The sequence below is a fragment of the Cornus florida genome, unplaced genomic scaffold (genome assembly GCF_030987335.1).
Source record: "Cornus florida cultivar Cherokee Brave unplaced genomic scaffold, ASM3098733v1 CherokeeBrave_3.0.0_Hap2_Chr11, whole genome shotgun sequence".
NCBI classification, from domain to species: domain Eukaryota; kingdom Viridiplantae; phylum Streptophyta; class Magnoliopsida; order Cornales; family Cornaceae; genus Cornus; species Cornus florida.
The window spans coordinates 133,386,492-133,401,421 of record NW_026775581.1 but is presented as its reverse complement, the minus strand read 5'-3'; the positions used below and the strand labels follow the sequence as shown (position 1 = coordinate 133,401,421).

General features: G+C 35.1%; 1 protein-coding gene across 2 annotated transcripts; it reads left to right on the top strand.

Annotated features, from left to right (window-relative positions):
- The first annotated feature begins 1,581 nt into the window (after positions 1 to 1,581).
- LOC132283356 (AUGMIN subunit 5) lies at positions 1,582 to 13,700 on the top strand. Of its 2 annotated transcripts, XM_059785294.1 has the most exons (10): positions 1,587 to 2,411; positions 3,248 to 3,790; positions 5,150 to 5,288; positions 5,551 to 5,724; positions 6,211 to 6,420; positions 8,942 to 9,127; positions 9,866 to 10,025; positions 11,275 to 11,470; positions 11,807 to 11,939; positions 13,113 to 13,700. In XM_059785294.1, the coding sequence occupies exons 1-10, from the start codon at positions 1,882 to 1,884 to the stop codon at positions 13,239 to 13,241; spliced, it is 2,400 nt and encodes a 799-aa protein (XP_059641277.1). In that variant the 5' UTR covers positions 1,587 to 1,881; the 3' UTR covers positions 13,242 to 13,700. The 2 variants fall into 2 exon arrangements, 1 of the variants encoding a protein (XP_059641277.1); XR_009472014.1 differs by lacking the exon at positions 11,275 to 11,470 and having other exon boundaries at positions 1,582 to 2,411; positions 13,113 to 13,251.
- The last annotated feature ends 1,230 nt before the right edge of the window (positions 13,701 to 14,930 follow it).

The following is a 14,930-nucleotide window of genomic DNA, read 5'->3' as shown; positions in this document are numbered from 1 at the left end:
TTTTGCAATTTGCCCTATTATATATCATTTCATGGAGCAGACCAAATCCTCTAAGTTAAAAGTGTGTTTTATAATGTAATATAAATAATTAAATATTACTGAAAACGGTAAGTATCACGTATTACCGAATGTTGAAAATTAAAAAATTTATAAAAAAATACTTAATTTCTAATTACCACTTTAAAACTTCAATACATAAAATTTAGCTTTTAAGAGTTTTAGCACAAAATTTTAAAATTTATCAAACACAACATAAAATGTGTAATTTGATAACTCAATTCAGTACTTAATTATAAGTGAATTAACCATTTATCTGCGTTCAAAAATGAAATTTGATTATCACTTAAAATAAAATAAAATTTTAAGTGACATTGATATTTCTTATCTCTGGATGTTGAATGCTAAAAATAAAATTAAAATTAAAAAAATAAATAATTACCACTTAAAATCTTAAACTTTTAAAATTTTCAGCACTTAATTTTTAATTTTATCAAAAAAACAATATACATAGAAAGAAGCACATTTATAAAAGGTCAAAGTACATTTTTTTTTTTCTTCTGAAACTGAGTTTTATGAGAAATTATTACGTGGTCCACATATCATTAGTGTATCGCTGTGTCAGTGATTAAGATTCATATCACCAAAAAGAAAAATCATTTATCATTTTTTTTTATATTTCTTACTTTATTTTGTATTTTTATATATTTTTTTTATGAGGTTTCATATTACTAGAGGACTTTTTTTAGATTGATTTTGCGTGGTCCTCACAAAAACAATGAACTAAAATGGAACCCAAACAAATAAACGAATAAATAAATAATAATTTGTTTTCAATATTCCCCGCTCAAAAATGTTATGAGAGAGTTTTCTGAATTAGCTTCGAAGAAGCTTTTACTGATAGTCATTGTTAGGTGTTACTCAATTGAAGCAAAACTTTAAAAGAAAGAAAAAAGATTTTTTTAGATAGTCATCATCTGGTGTACAATCAATTTATTTTCACCGAATGGATATGACCTGTAAGGAGATTGTTCCCAGCATAATACAATGTGTGGAAAAAAAAAAAAAAAATTAAATGTGTCCCAATCTCATATATGTGTGGCTGTTTTTTATTTTCAATATTTATTTATTATTTTTATATCACAGATGTCTATATCACTTAAGTGACATATTTCAATGTCTGTTGTCAATTTTAATTTTAAAAAGTTATTCTACATAAAACACGACTTCAAGGGCAGAAAATCTAAAAACAGACTTTTGCACTCCCAAAATCATCTAAAATAAAACCCTTTGGTACACGTAATATTTCCTTACCTAATCATTTACAAATAATAGATTTTATTTATTTATTTGGTTTAGGGAATATCATTACACTAATAACCATTGGTACAATAGATTAATTAAACTTATTTGGGGTAAAGAAAAAAAAAAATCTGGTGATAATGAGATTTGAGCGTTTGCTTGCTGCTGCTAAACCTATAAGATTAACATGATGGCGGGACCTATTTATTTTAAAAAATTCACATATAATTCGAGTCCTTGGGTCAAACTTGAAACTTTGTTGTCCTAATATCATTTTGTATAGTTTATCAATTACTCCACTGTACAACTTACTTAAAGATATATATAGTTATATACACCATTCACATTTTTTATAATCATCGATCTCCTTCCTTCGCCGGCGAAAACGCCCAACACTTTTTGTAGACATCGGCAGATATTTCTGTACAAAATTTCAGGGATTTAGAACCGCATTCGTCATTGTTCTATATATATACATGTTTTATTGACGTTCGGATCTGCGAGTTAGGGTTTATAATTGGATACAACGATGACCTAGTTTATATTTATTCAAATTTCAAGACATTTGGGTTTTTCTACAGAATGCAGAGCTCAACGAGCTCGATGGCCCAACCCGAGGCCATACTGGATTGGCTACAGAAGGAGATGGGGTATCGCCCGTTAGGTCCGTACGTTGCGTCCAACAAGGCTTCGATGCCGTCCACGGACTCACTTCGCAGGATTTGTCGTGGAAACATGATCCCGGTGTGGAACTTCTTGTTGCAGAGAGTGAGATCGGAGAAGACGGTGGACAATATCCGGCGGAACATACTCGTTCACGGCGGTGATGAGGGTGGCAGCGGCAATGTTGATCCTGTGAAAGACGGTGAGATGGGAAGGATTAGAGGAAGGAGGAAGGAAAAACGGGGGGTGGGAGGGGAGAGTTCCAGTTCAAATTCAATGGAGAGTAGTAGAGAGATTGGTTTACAAGAAAGAAATTTGGCAGAGAAGGAGGTGGAGAAGTTGAGGCATATAGTGAGGAGGCAACGGAAGGAATTGAAGGCCCGCATGTTGGAGGTTTCACGGGAGGAGGCAGAGCGTAAGCGGATGCTGGATGAGAGATCAAATTACAGGTTGGCCCTTAAAAAAAATTCAGTATACTTTTATTTTTGTTTTTCCCTTCACGATTTATGAAAACTGCACCTGAATTGTGTGAAATGTCATGACCTATTGCTTCATATAATTTAAATGTTTAGATGAAGTAAAGTAGTTGCCACTGTCTTGTTATTAGAATGTTACCCAGAAACTTTATTTCCAGTTAGAACAAACATTAGTTGCGAAGAGAGGATAATGCAATGGTGAAGTATGTTGATGCTATATGAGTAAGTGATGAAGGTCTGATTAAAGGAATTGAATCTGGCATATCTCGAGTATCCTTATCACTGTGCTGTGGACGGCATTGCCATATACTCGACCGTAGTGCCTTTGGAACTTAGTTTTAGATATCTAACAATTAGATTGTCAGATAGTTAAATTGATTAACTTAACAAAATAATAATAATAATAATAATAATAAGTGTAGTTAAATTGAACCATAATTAATTTTACTTTACTTCTGTATACTAAGAATGGTTGATCAGTGAGGTTTGAGCAGATTGTTTAGTACATAGTTATGGTAATGCTACTTCGACTTTTATATATGCTAACGCATGGTAGCTCAGAACTTACTACTACTCCTGCTATTCAAGTGTTTCTGAACTTAACTTTTAGATAATTAGAAGCAAACAATTACATGACTGAATTACAGCATTAAGCAATTAATTTTATGGGATTTGAAATTTTTTAAATTTCCTTTTTTTGGTGAAAAAAGGGTCATTTGGTGGATTATTGGTTTGAAAAAACTGAAATAACAGACTTGTATGGGAGTTTTTGTAATGTTGAGTGGACAATGTTCTTATGCGTGATGCAGGCACAAACAGGTGATGTTGGAGGCTTACGATCAACAGTGTGATGAAGCAGCAAAAATATTTGCAGAGTATCATAAGCGTCTTCATTACTATGTTAATCAAGCAAGGGATGCTCAGAGGTCAAGTGTTGACTCTTCTATTGAAGTAGCTAACAGTTTTGGTGCAAACAGTGAGAAAGAGGCTGTTTATTCAACCGTTAAAGGCACTAAATCTGCAGATGATTTCATTCTTATAGAAACAACTAGAGAAAGAAATATCCGCAAGGCATGTGAATCTCTTGCAGGACATATGATTGAAAAGATCCGCAACTCGTTCCCGGCTTACGAAGGAAGTGGAATCCATTTGAATTCTCAGTTAGAAGCCGCAAAATTGGGTTTTGATTATGATGGAGACATAGCTGATGAGGTTAGAGATGTAATTGTCAACTGCCTGAAGAGTCCTCCTCAGTTGCTTCTCGCAATCACTGCCTACACTCATCGGTTAAAAACTCTGATTGCTAGAGAAATAGAAAAAATTGATGTTAGAGCTGATGCTGAAACCTTAAGGTATATTCATAGTTCCATTTTTTTGGGGGGTAACAACTCCACTTATTTTAGATGATTATGGGTGTCTGAATAAGGCTTTCAAATAATTCTACATGGAAATTGAGATCCTTGGAGCCCTTTCTATTGATTCGGTGGTTGTTCACCTTACTCTACATTCATTGTTAATATTGCTTGTGTAAAATTAAGATTTGTGGGGCCTTTTCTTTTTAATTTGCTCATTTCTGTGCTGGATCAATGATTGTAAAATATTTTTTCCCTTTTCTGAATGACCCAGAGTTTTTGTTGCTTACCCCAACTGTGGGGGATAAGGCTTTGTGGTCAAATATAGAATCAATGTATTTTTGCTATTATTTGGAGTTCCACACCCATATACCTAACCTATGGTTTCATTCAGATGAATAAACATGCTTGGTTAAGACCTCCTAATAATATTTGAATGTGCTTTCAACTTATTGAGTATCGATATTACTTGCTCAATTTGCATCAGTACCAATACTTTGGGAATGGATCCTGATTGCTAGTGTGCATTCTATATATTAATAATATTTTGGTGCTTTCTTGTGCTCCTTTTTCTTTTTTCTCAAGTGATGAATGAAGTGGTAAAGTCATGAAGTATATGCTGGCTAAAGAAGGTCAAGGACCACACATCCTGTTATTTCGGCAAGTCAAAATTTGGGGATTGTATTTTTATCATACAGGACACTAGATTTCTTGAATTATTTGAGATGAATTTATTAACTAAAACATGTAGTTCATTCGAATCTATATATCAAAGTGTCTAATTGACTGTGTCTTTATGTCGACATGTGTCAGCAAGTCACCTTGTGGGTTTCTCATGCTGTTGCATCAGGAGCCCACTATCCATGTGACAAACTGACATCTATCTCATGTTATTAGAATAGATCATAGTCATCATTCAATTATGCTTGCGTATTTGCAAGTGAGAACCTTGGATTTTCTTGTTAGATTCAAATTTACTTGTCTTTATATCCTAAATGCTTGTTTATCTTGTCAGCACCAAGTACGATATTTTCCTGTATCAGTCCAAGTATTGTATAGTTGAACATATTTAAGATTATCTTTTGCTATAGATTCAAATTTTCTCGTCTTTATATCCTAAAAGCTTGTTTATCTTGTCAATTGTCATTATCAAGTACCATATTTTCCTGTATCAGTCCGAAGTATCATATAGTTGAATATTTATCCTTAGGTGATGCATTTTGTTGATTCCAAGATTGTGTCTTTCTAGAACAAGAGATGGGGTCTGCTGTTACTTCTAAATGTATGTGTTTTGGTCTAGTCTCATTCTTGCCATGAGTAGCTTCTGTCGGACTAATTAATTTATTTCTTCTTAATCAGGTACAAGTATGAGAATGACAGAGTGATGGATGCTTCTCCTGACGCGAGCTCACCATTGCAGTATCAGCTTTATGGCGGTGGAAAGATTGGAAATGATGTACCTTCAAGGGGATCTCAAAATCAACTTCTTGAAAGACAGGTCTTCTTTTCTACTGGGTAGCCTTCATGTTATCTGTTCTTCTTTTAACTTTGCGAGTCGGGTTTAATCTTTTTTGCTACTTATTAAATTCTGCTTGCACATGTAATTTTTCACATCATAGGAGGCATCTTCATCCCCAATTTTAGTAACTATATTGATCAGGATTCTGTTACTTTTATGATTGTTTATCTGTTATTGTTGCAGTTCACTTTTTTTGTGTTAGGGTTTTGTTCATATATCTAATATATCTTCTTGCTTACAGAAAGCACATGTTGAACAATTTGTGGCTACTGAAGATGCACTCAACAAAGCTTCAGAAGCTAGAAATATGTGTCAAAAGCTTATAAAACGGCTGCATGGAGGTGGCGATGTAGCTTCTTCACACTCACTTGTTGGAGGCGCATCACAGAATATGAGTAGTATCAGGCAGCTTGAGGTAATAATATACTGGTAATTGGTAACTTTATTAAGGGGTAAATAGGCTCTGTTAAGTTTTAATTACCGGTGATAGTATAAAACATTACTTGGATATGATGTTTAGTCATTGGTGCCCTTATTTATACTCTCATCTGTATTTGGATATTCCGTACTTGTTAATGAATTATGTTTTGAAATTTCTAGTGACATTGTATTTGAACACTTAAAAGAGTGAATTTGTCCCCATTGTAATAAAGGAATCTTCACATGGACATCTTCTTTACTGCCATTAACCATTCAAAATAATCATTACCTTTCAGTTAAAAGAAGATTTTTGTTGGTTGCTTATTTGTGAATTATATACATGGTCGTAAATTTTTTATTATAGTTATTTATTTATTTATTTTATTTTATTATCTTTTTAAAATTTCATGACTGGCTTGCATCTGTTTAAAGCGGACCTGCAAGTGTGTGTTTCTTAGCAATTCTCATATTATTTGTGCAGTTGGAGGTTTGGGCCAAGGAAAGAGAAGCTACTGGCCTGCGGGCTAGCTTGAATACATTGATGTCTGAAGTACAACGGTTGAATAAGTTATGTGCAGAAAGGAAGGAAGCTGAGGATTCTTTGAGAAAGAAGTGGAAAAAGATTGAAGAGTTTGACGCTCGCAGATCTGAACTCGAATCAATATATACTGCTTTACTTAGGGCTAACATGGTATTATAGCTCTTCATTAATTATCTACTGTGAAACTGTTCTTAGTAGTGGTTATGCATCAAATATTCATGCATTGAATTAAAAATGAAATTACTATGCCAACAAATTACATTCTTATGAGTCTACTGTATCCCTTGGTTGATGTAAAATAAGCCCAAACAGTAACTGTTAATCCTGTCTAATTGAATACAAATATCTAAAGAATTAGCTGTGATTGACTGATATCTGACCAGTAAGAGAAAAGAATATCCCATTCCATTTATTCGTCTAATAAGTTTGTTCAGTTGGACCAGTTAATGTAAGGCTGTTATTAGAGCTAGAACTGGGTTGGGTTTTGGTTTGAACTTTGAACTGCTCAACCCAGATTAGTTGAAGCTTACTAATATATAAGGCTATAAGCAATGGAAAAATATAAATATAATTAAGTTAATTTGTTGGCCATACCCAACCTGCTCTTACCCTGAATCCAATCTGTTTACCAAACTGGTGACAACCTGGTTACAGAGGAAAGCCTTTGGTTCAGGCCAACTTTTATGAGCTTCTCATAAAAAGTATACCTAATTGTAACATGAAAAATGTAACATGGATTTATGAGTACCTATTGTATAGATTTCTGGAAGGCTATTTATATGTAGTATGTGACTGGTTTCACTGGTCACTCTTGGTATTTCTTTTCCCACTTCCATTCCTTTCCCTATTTGACCACTAGCATGCGTCAAGAATTTCCGTGATCTTGAAACTTAAACCTTAAATGTCCTCATTTCTTTTATTCTCTTCTGGTCTGCTTGGTAGGAAGGAACATGTGGAGTAAGGAAAAGGGGAGGGACGGATAGAGTTTCAGTCATTTGGTAGGAAGGAAAGAAAGATGAAGGAAGAAAAGAGGGAATCACTTCTCCTCTAGGCCCATCATAGTGTTTTGGCTCAAAAGTGGGCTAAAGGCAGAAGGAAAAGAAGGTGCCTCTTTTTAATGTTTTCCTTTTCCCTTTCAGATGACACCCTTGCTTACATATTAAAGGCTATTATTTGGGCTATGCTCCCCTTTGAGCTCTCTTTTATGAAATATTACTCTATCAAAAAAAGAAATATATATATTAAAGGGCCTAATGGTAACAAAATTTAAAACTAACATCCGTTTTCATCCTTTGACCTTTCCTTCCCGTTCAACTTAACCAAAAGAATAAGGTAATTTTCTTTCCTTAGGGATGCCCTTTTCATTCCTCTCAGTTTCCGTCTCTCTTACTTGATGGTTTACATTCTGAACATTGAGGTTGCAAGTTTGTTCTCTGTTCAATAGTGAAAAAAGAGAAAAAAAAAATATATATATATATATATATATATATATATATATATATATATATATAATTACTTGGATATTATCTATGGAGTACTTGAGTATTATCTATGGAAGTACTCATTTTGCCTTAGAGGAATACCCTGTAGCTTGGTGTACATGTAGTTACATCCTTAGTCACACAATTTACACAAACTAGTGGGCACTCTTATCACTTCGTAGGCTCGATTCTGTGCTTTGGGAGCAGATCGTCCACAAATCCATGCTCTCAATTTTTGAGTTTGCAGATTGGGCACGGATTGAGCTCACTGGATGTTATTTGAGGTTTGCGCTAGTATTGGATATTGCTCAAGTTGGGTTAGCTGGAGCCTGCTTTGCATTTTATATGTCCAGTGTTTGTTCCGACTCTGCCCCTGTATTCGTGGGGATGCTTTAACTCATTTTATATTACGTGAAAGTGTGAGATGGAAGGATTGAAATTTATTCACTTATAATAATGAACGGAAGCTACCATCACATCACATGATATTTATGCAATTTTATACTCAGTTATTTATTTAACCTCTTATAATACGGTTGCATGTTTATTTACATATACGGTCCCATAATAATGAAATATTAATAATTAATTTAATATATCATATAGGACAAATGATATATTGTAATATACGAATGCTCTTGATAAGCTTCCGCTCTTACCTAATTTTAGACTTCTACGCTCTCACTCTCCCGTCCCATGTGACTTGGGTTATATCAAAATTGACCATGATGAGAATGTGTTGGATAATCTTTATTGACAATGGATATGTGTGGTGAGGCTATGTTACCTTTACTTAGCATCGATGCTTGGGATTTCTCATAGTTTTCTTTATATTTAGCAATTAAAAAAAAAAAATTAAGCAGCATATCTTCTATTTATAAGTGCTTTATCTTTAGAAGTAATAAAACCTCTTTGACGTGGTGTTTTTCTCAAAGTCGTGGAAGCTATAGTGGCTTCATGTGCCATGTGCATTTTCCTTACTCCGTAGTATTTCTTGTTCTATGATTTCAGTTATTTCTCACTATATTGTTTCAGTTGTCTTTTTCTGATCAAAATTTCTGTAGCAATTCCAACTGGCAACATTTTAGAGAACTACATACAAAAACAAACAAATAGACTAGAAGATTCCTCCCCCAAAAGTATACCTGTATAGGTAATGAATTCTTATGTTGATTTCATTCACCTCGTAGGATGCTGCTACATTCTGGAATCAACAGCCATTATCTGCAAGGGAATATGCATCAAGCACCATAATTCCAGCATGCACAGTTGTTGTGGACATATCAAATAATGCAAAAGATCTTAATGATGAAGAAGTGTCAGCCTTCTACCGAAGTCCTGACAATAGCCTCTACATGCTTCCGTCAACCCCACAGGTCTGTAAAACTGAAGAGTACAGTTTTATGTAGCATATAGTATGTGGCCCAACTAGCCTCTATATGATAACTGCATATAGTATGTGGCAATTACTGTCTTGTGAAGATGCTATTTTGCTGACTTTCTTTTTTTTGGTTGAAATAAATGGCCATAAATTATGGAGATCTGATTGGTTATAGCTTGGGAAAGATTTTTTCTGCAAGCTTGATCATCAGTTGAGGGCTGTGGCTTCATTTGATATGTGCAAAGAAGGATATTAGTGTCATTCTTAGTTTACCCTTTGTAGTAATTAAGTCATTTCTTGTTCTGTTGCCCAACTAGATGGTTTTCCTTTGTGCTCCTTTCTGGACAGTGCTGTCTTCATCTTAATATCATTAAAATAGCATTAATATATTTATTTGTATTATTTTTATGATGGCGACAAGTGGATTGCATGTGGCAGACCGTATAATGGTTTGGTTAGAAGGATATTAGTGTCATTCTTAGTTTGCCCTTTGTAGTAATTAAGTCATTTCTTGTTTTGTGGCCCAACTAGATGGTTTTCCTTTGCTGCTTTCTGGACAGTTCTGTCTTCATCTTAATATCATTAAAATAGCGTTAATATATTTATTTATATTATTTTTATGGTGGCGACAAGTGGATTGCATGTGGCAGACCATATAATGGTTTGGTTACATAAATGCAGTTCATATTTGCAATTCTCTAGTGCACTTATATGTCCTTTGATTTTCAATCAGGCTCTCTTGGAGTCCATGGGTGCTAACGGATCTACAGGACCTGAATCGGTTGCTGCTGCAGAAAAAAGTGCTGCTCTGTTGACTGCAAGAGCTGGTGCCAGAGACCCATCCGCTATTCCTTCCATATGCCGCATTTCTGCTGCCCTTCAATATCCTGCTGGTGATTCTTTTTTCTCTTTATAGAAGTACACCTTAATAGTTCTTGCCTCTTGGTTTAATGTATTTAGAAGCCTTTTTATTCCTAAGCTGATGTTAGCGGAGACGGATATCACATGTCTTAATATAGCGGTGTCCTCACCATTTGACAAATTTATACCATCTACGAACTATATAAATCTTGTGGTTTCTATTCACATATATATTTCAATAAATGGTAAGTATGGACCTATGGGGCTAATGTATGCACTGCTAGTCTGCTACCTAGGGATGGAAATTTGGGATGGGATTGCCCCCTGACCCATCAATAAGGAAATTTTCGTCAAACTCATCACATGCCTGATTGAGGTGGGGTGAGAGCATGGGCCTTTAGAAGTGTAATCATATCAATGTCAAGTGCCTAAAAGACCACAAAATTATAACGTATATTTGGGCTGAAAATAGGAGTCTGCATCTCTGAATAAGTGGATGCCTTTATACATATTATCAGGGGTTGGCTCTTACTAGAAGACTGCAGTGGAAACCCCTTGCTCATTTCTATTTGTGTGAGGTCATGACTCATACAGGTCAGACCTAAGTAAAAAATAATACAATTTTTGCAGTTGGATGGACTGAGCTTGTTAAAGTCTATTTACTTCCCAAATGCTATATGATTCAGCCATACCTGCTCCTACCTCAAATCTTGATACCTTGTACCTGTCCAAGTGAAGGCAGGATCAAGTGGGGTTGCCTGACCACCTGACCCGTTAAGCTATCCTGAGGGTTTACTTCCACGTGGCCAGTGCAATCACAGACATCAACCTTACAGTCAGTGAAACCCGTGTGCAAAAGTGTACAACCCGTGTGCAAAAGTGTATTGCATCCAATATTGAGAACTGTCTCTAGAAACAATATAATATTAGGGGTTGTTTTGAAAATATAGGATAAAGATCAAATGTCTCTAATTTTGCATGACTGAATATGAATCTGAAAACTTTCTTAAATGTCTCCTAATGTTCCTGTCCTCTATTCCTACCTCAATATACTTTTACTTGTAATCAGTTTGCAAAATATAATAGAAAGCAAAGAAGAAAACTAGACTTAGATTTCTATGAAATTCTGTTGCTAGAAAGAAAAAGTTTGTGTGACCCGGCTTGTTAGGAGTTTCTCTAATCGTTTGCTTGATAAATTTTGAAATGCTTTGAGCCTACTTGATGCAGTATTCACTTATCTGCTCTCATGCTTATATCAACTGAATCGCAATTTATTATTAGGTTTGGAAGGTTCAGATGCTGGTTTAGCGTCAGTGTTAGAGTCCCTTGAATTTTGTTTGAAGCTTCGTGGTTCTGAGGCTTGTGTGTTGGAGGATTTGGCAAAGGCAATTGGTTTGGTCCATATAAGAAGGGATCTTGTTGAAAGTGGTCATGTATTGTTAAATCATGCTTACCGTGCACAACACGAATATGAAAGGTACAGCTGAAGTTACAAGTCCTGATGAACCCTAACTAAAAAGTCCTGTAAACGAGCCTAGGTGACTCAGAGTTATTTGAACTCAGCTTTTTGACAAAGGACTCAAGCTTAGCTTGTTTACTTAATAAACAAGCATGAGCTGCTTGGTTCATTTGCAACCTTAGTCTCTCTTTTTTTCTCCCCTCCACATTAACCCCACACTACACGTGCACAGACAAGCAGAAACACAATCACACACCAATTTTTTTTTTATTCCCTTTTTATTTTTTAGTTTATTTTTTAACTTTTAGAGCTGGCATGTGTTACTTTCTTGATGCTCATTTTTATCATCACCAGGACAACAAATTACTGTCTGAGCTTAGCTGCTGAGCAAGAGAAAACTGTCATAGAGAAATGGTTACCTGAACTTAAGAGTGCTGTTCTGAATGCTCAAAAATGCCTGGAAGATTGCAAATATGTCAGGGGTTTGGTAAGTAATTACCATTCACTAAAGCTTATATGATAAAGTGTGTGCTTATGCCAGCTCTGACCTACTTTAGGGGTCGGAGTGGGGTAAGTACCTCCTATGATATATATTTATTTCAGAATTATTGGTCTTTAAGCATTTTTACCTGTTGCGCAAAGCTTGAGCTTCTAATTTTAGTTGGCTCGCTTTCACTTTTACACACAAATTTGTCTGGTCTGGCTGCTTTTTCCTTCTCTCTCTCTCTCTCTTCCTATTTTGGAATTGGGGGTTGAAAGTAAAAACACTGATGTTTAACTTCTGGAGTTGTACTTTATTGTGGCATTCTTATTACTATTAGTTCTATGAAGTTTTTAATTCATGAGGCTTCCTGTTGTTTGGGGTGGAGTGCTTCTTGTTGTGGTCAGATAATTGTTTTTTTCAGTAAATGTGATCAAAAAACTATTGGTTACATGTAGTTTATATTTGTGGCTTCTGATATAGATGCTCAGTGAACCAAATAAATAATTTCAGACAATGACACGCGATGTTTGAAAGCCATTGGATAAAGGGCATACAAGCCAAAAGAAAATGATGCTTATCAATGGCAGATCTAGGCAATTTTCTTTGTCTGGCAATTATGGAGTGGATCACAAGGTGTAAGAGAAATATTGATGACTTCATGGGTTAGATTAAAACTTCTAAGCAAGGGATATGAAGCTGTAAAGAACTGTAAAAGAAGATGACATTTTCTGAACCTTACTCTCCTCACCACCCAAGAGATCATTCATAGTTATAGCCTGATAAATTTTGACTTGATTGGTGAAGAATATTCTTTATGCTTTTTACACAGACGCAATGACTATAGCGCTTTTTACACAGACGCAATGACTATAGCACATTCTTAAGTACACTGTACACATAGTGCCGATGGTTGGACCTAAATTGTTGGTGCATTGCTGTGTCCCATACTCTCTATATCCTTAACATGCTAGAGAAACTGATAATAGTGACAATTTGGGAGCAATTGGTATTAACAAAGTACATATTTCAACCTCAATTTTGTGGTTTATTTCTTAACCCGCCCTCCATTGTCGAACTTCTCCATTCAATTTATGGTGATGTAGTTCATTTATTGTTTCTATTATTTCATTCTTTTATGTTCTATTCAACTGTTTATATCATTGTACCCTTCTGCAGCTTGATGAATGGTGGGAACAGCCTGCATCAACTGTTGTTGACTGGGTTGCAGTTGATGGGCAAAATGTGGCTGCTTGGCATAATCATGTGAAGCAACTTCTCACATTTTATGACAAGGAACTCCTGTGAATTTGACCTTTGGGCATTCAGAGCAATAGGATGTATATGCCCAATCTCCATCGCTTGCCTCCATTTGTTTCTTCACTTTATTGCAGTTTTGGATGCCACATGAGTATCCGTTGATAAAGTGTTTATGCCCTAGTAAACTTGGGGGCACTGGGTCATCTGTTGTCAATATGGTTGCAGTGTTGTTATAGGAAAATAGAGTGGGAAAAGGGTTATTCACGGCCAAAGTGCAGCAATACCATTCTTTCTGTTCTCTTCAACTTTGTGTAGATAGTTTTTTCTTTGGAGGGTCTTTATTGTAATAGGCCATTTATTCTGGGGTGGAATTCCTCTGCATTATTTTTGTGAGAGTTGATCAATGCCATTAAAGGGTCTTGTAATTTAACTGAAGAATTTGTTTGATTCTTTCCTGTGCAAATTTTCTAACTGAAAGCTGATTCCTGTTCACCATCTTTTTAACAATATGAAACTTGTAGAAGTTGCCCTTGTAATTTGTGTACTTCTAATTTGTTCTAAATAAATTGGTGATTGTAGTATTTTTTTTGGACAACATGATATTTCTACTATAGCAGAGAGTCTTTAAGCATTTACCTCAAGGAGTAATGGATAGGTTGGATGAGTTTAACCCAATAAAACAGTGAAACTGAAGGAGGCAGTTGAAATTTAAGTTGCTATATTTTCAAAGAATATTGTTTTACATCTTTGGCGGTATAAAATATAAATTAATAAAATTATAGGCATTTTTTATTTCCCAACTCTATGCGTACCTATTAAAATTTATCTTTCCAACATGCAAGTGTCTAAATATACCATGTATGCAATTATTTGAAGAGCGTTGAAAGAGAGTTAGATAGTAGGACAGATAGGGATGTGGGCTTCAGCAGTGTATATTGGTAGAATAATTACATGACTCTAAATCATTTTCCTTGTTTAAATATTGAAAAATTTATTAAAGTCCGGCAAGGTTTCCTAATTCTTGTTACCTCACGGAAGGATGGGCCGCGCTTCCTCTTTCTCTCTCTAACTTCTTGGGAGAGAAACACAAAATTCTCCTCTGACCATCCACCGTTTCCTTCTAACTGCTTTCAAGATTGAATAATTCTTGTTTGGTGTTTTCTGTTCATCAGAGTTTTTTTGTTCCTCGCTGCATTGAGGTTCTCTTAAGATATGGATGTTAGATACAAAGGATTCTGAATCCAGAATACTTGAAGGATACAGTGATGCTAATTAGATATCAGATACAAATGATTCTAAATCTACAAATGGCTATGTCTTTACTATTGGAGGATGTACCATATCTTAGAAATCTTCAAAACAAACTTGTATTACCACATCCGGTATGCTTTGGATAAAGCTAGTGAATAAGCTGAGTGGCTTTGTAATTTCTTTAGAAGATATTTTAAATTGGCCTAAACCTGTGCCCGTTATATTTATACATTGTGATAATCAATCAACAATTGAAAGGGCACAAAGTAATATGTATAACGGTAAGTCTCGACGTATACGTCGAAGACGTAATACCGTTAAACAGTTGCTCTTAAGTGGGATAATCTCAATAGATTATATCAAGTCTAAAGACAATTTAACAGATTCATTTACAAAAAGTTTGACAAGAGAGCAAGTGTATAGTTCATCGAGGGGAATGGGATTAAAGTCAAAAGCTAACGAGTCATTTTAATAGAAACCCAACTG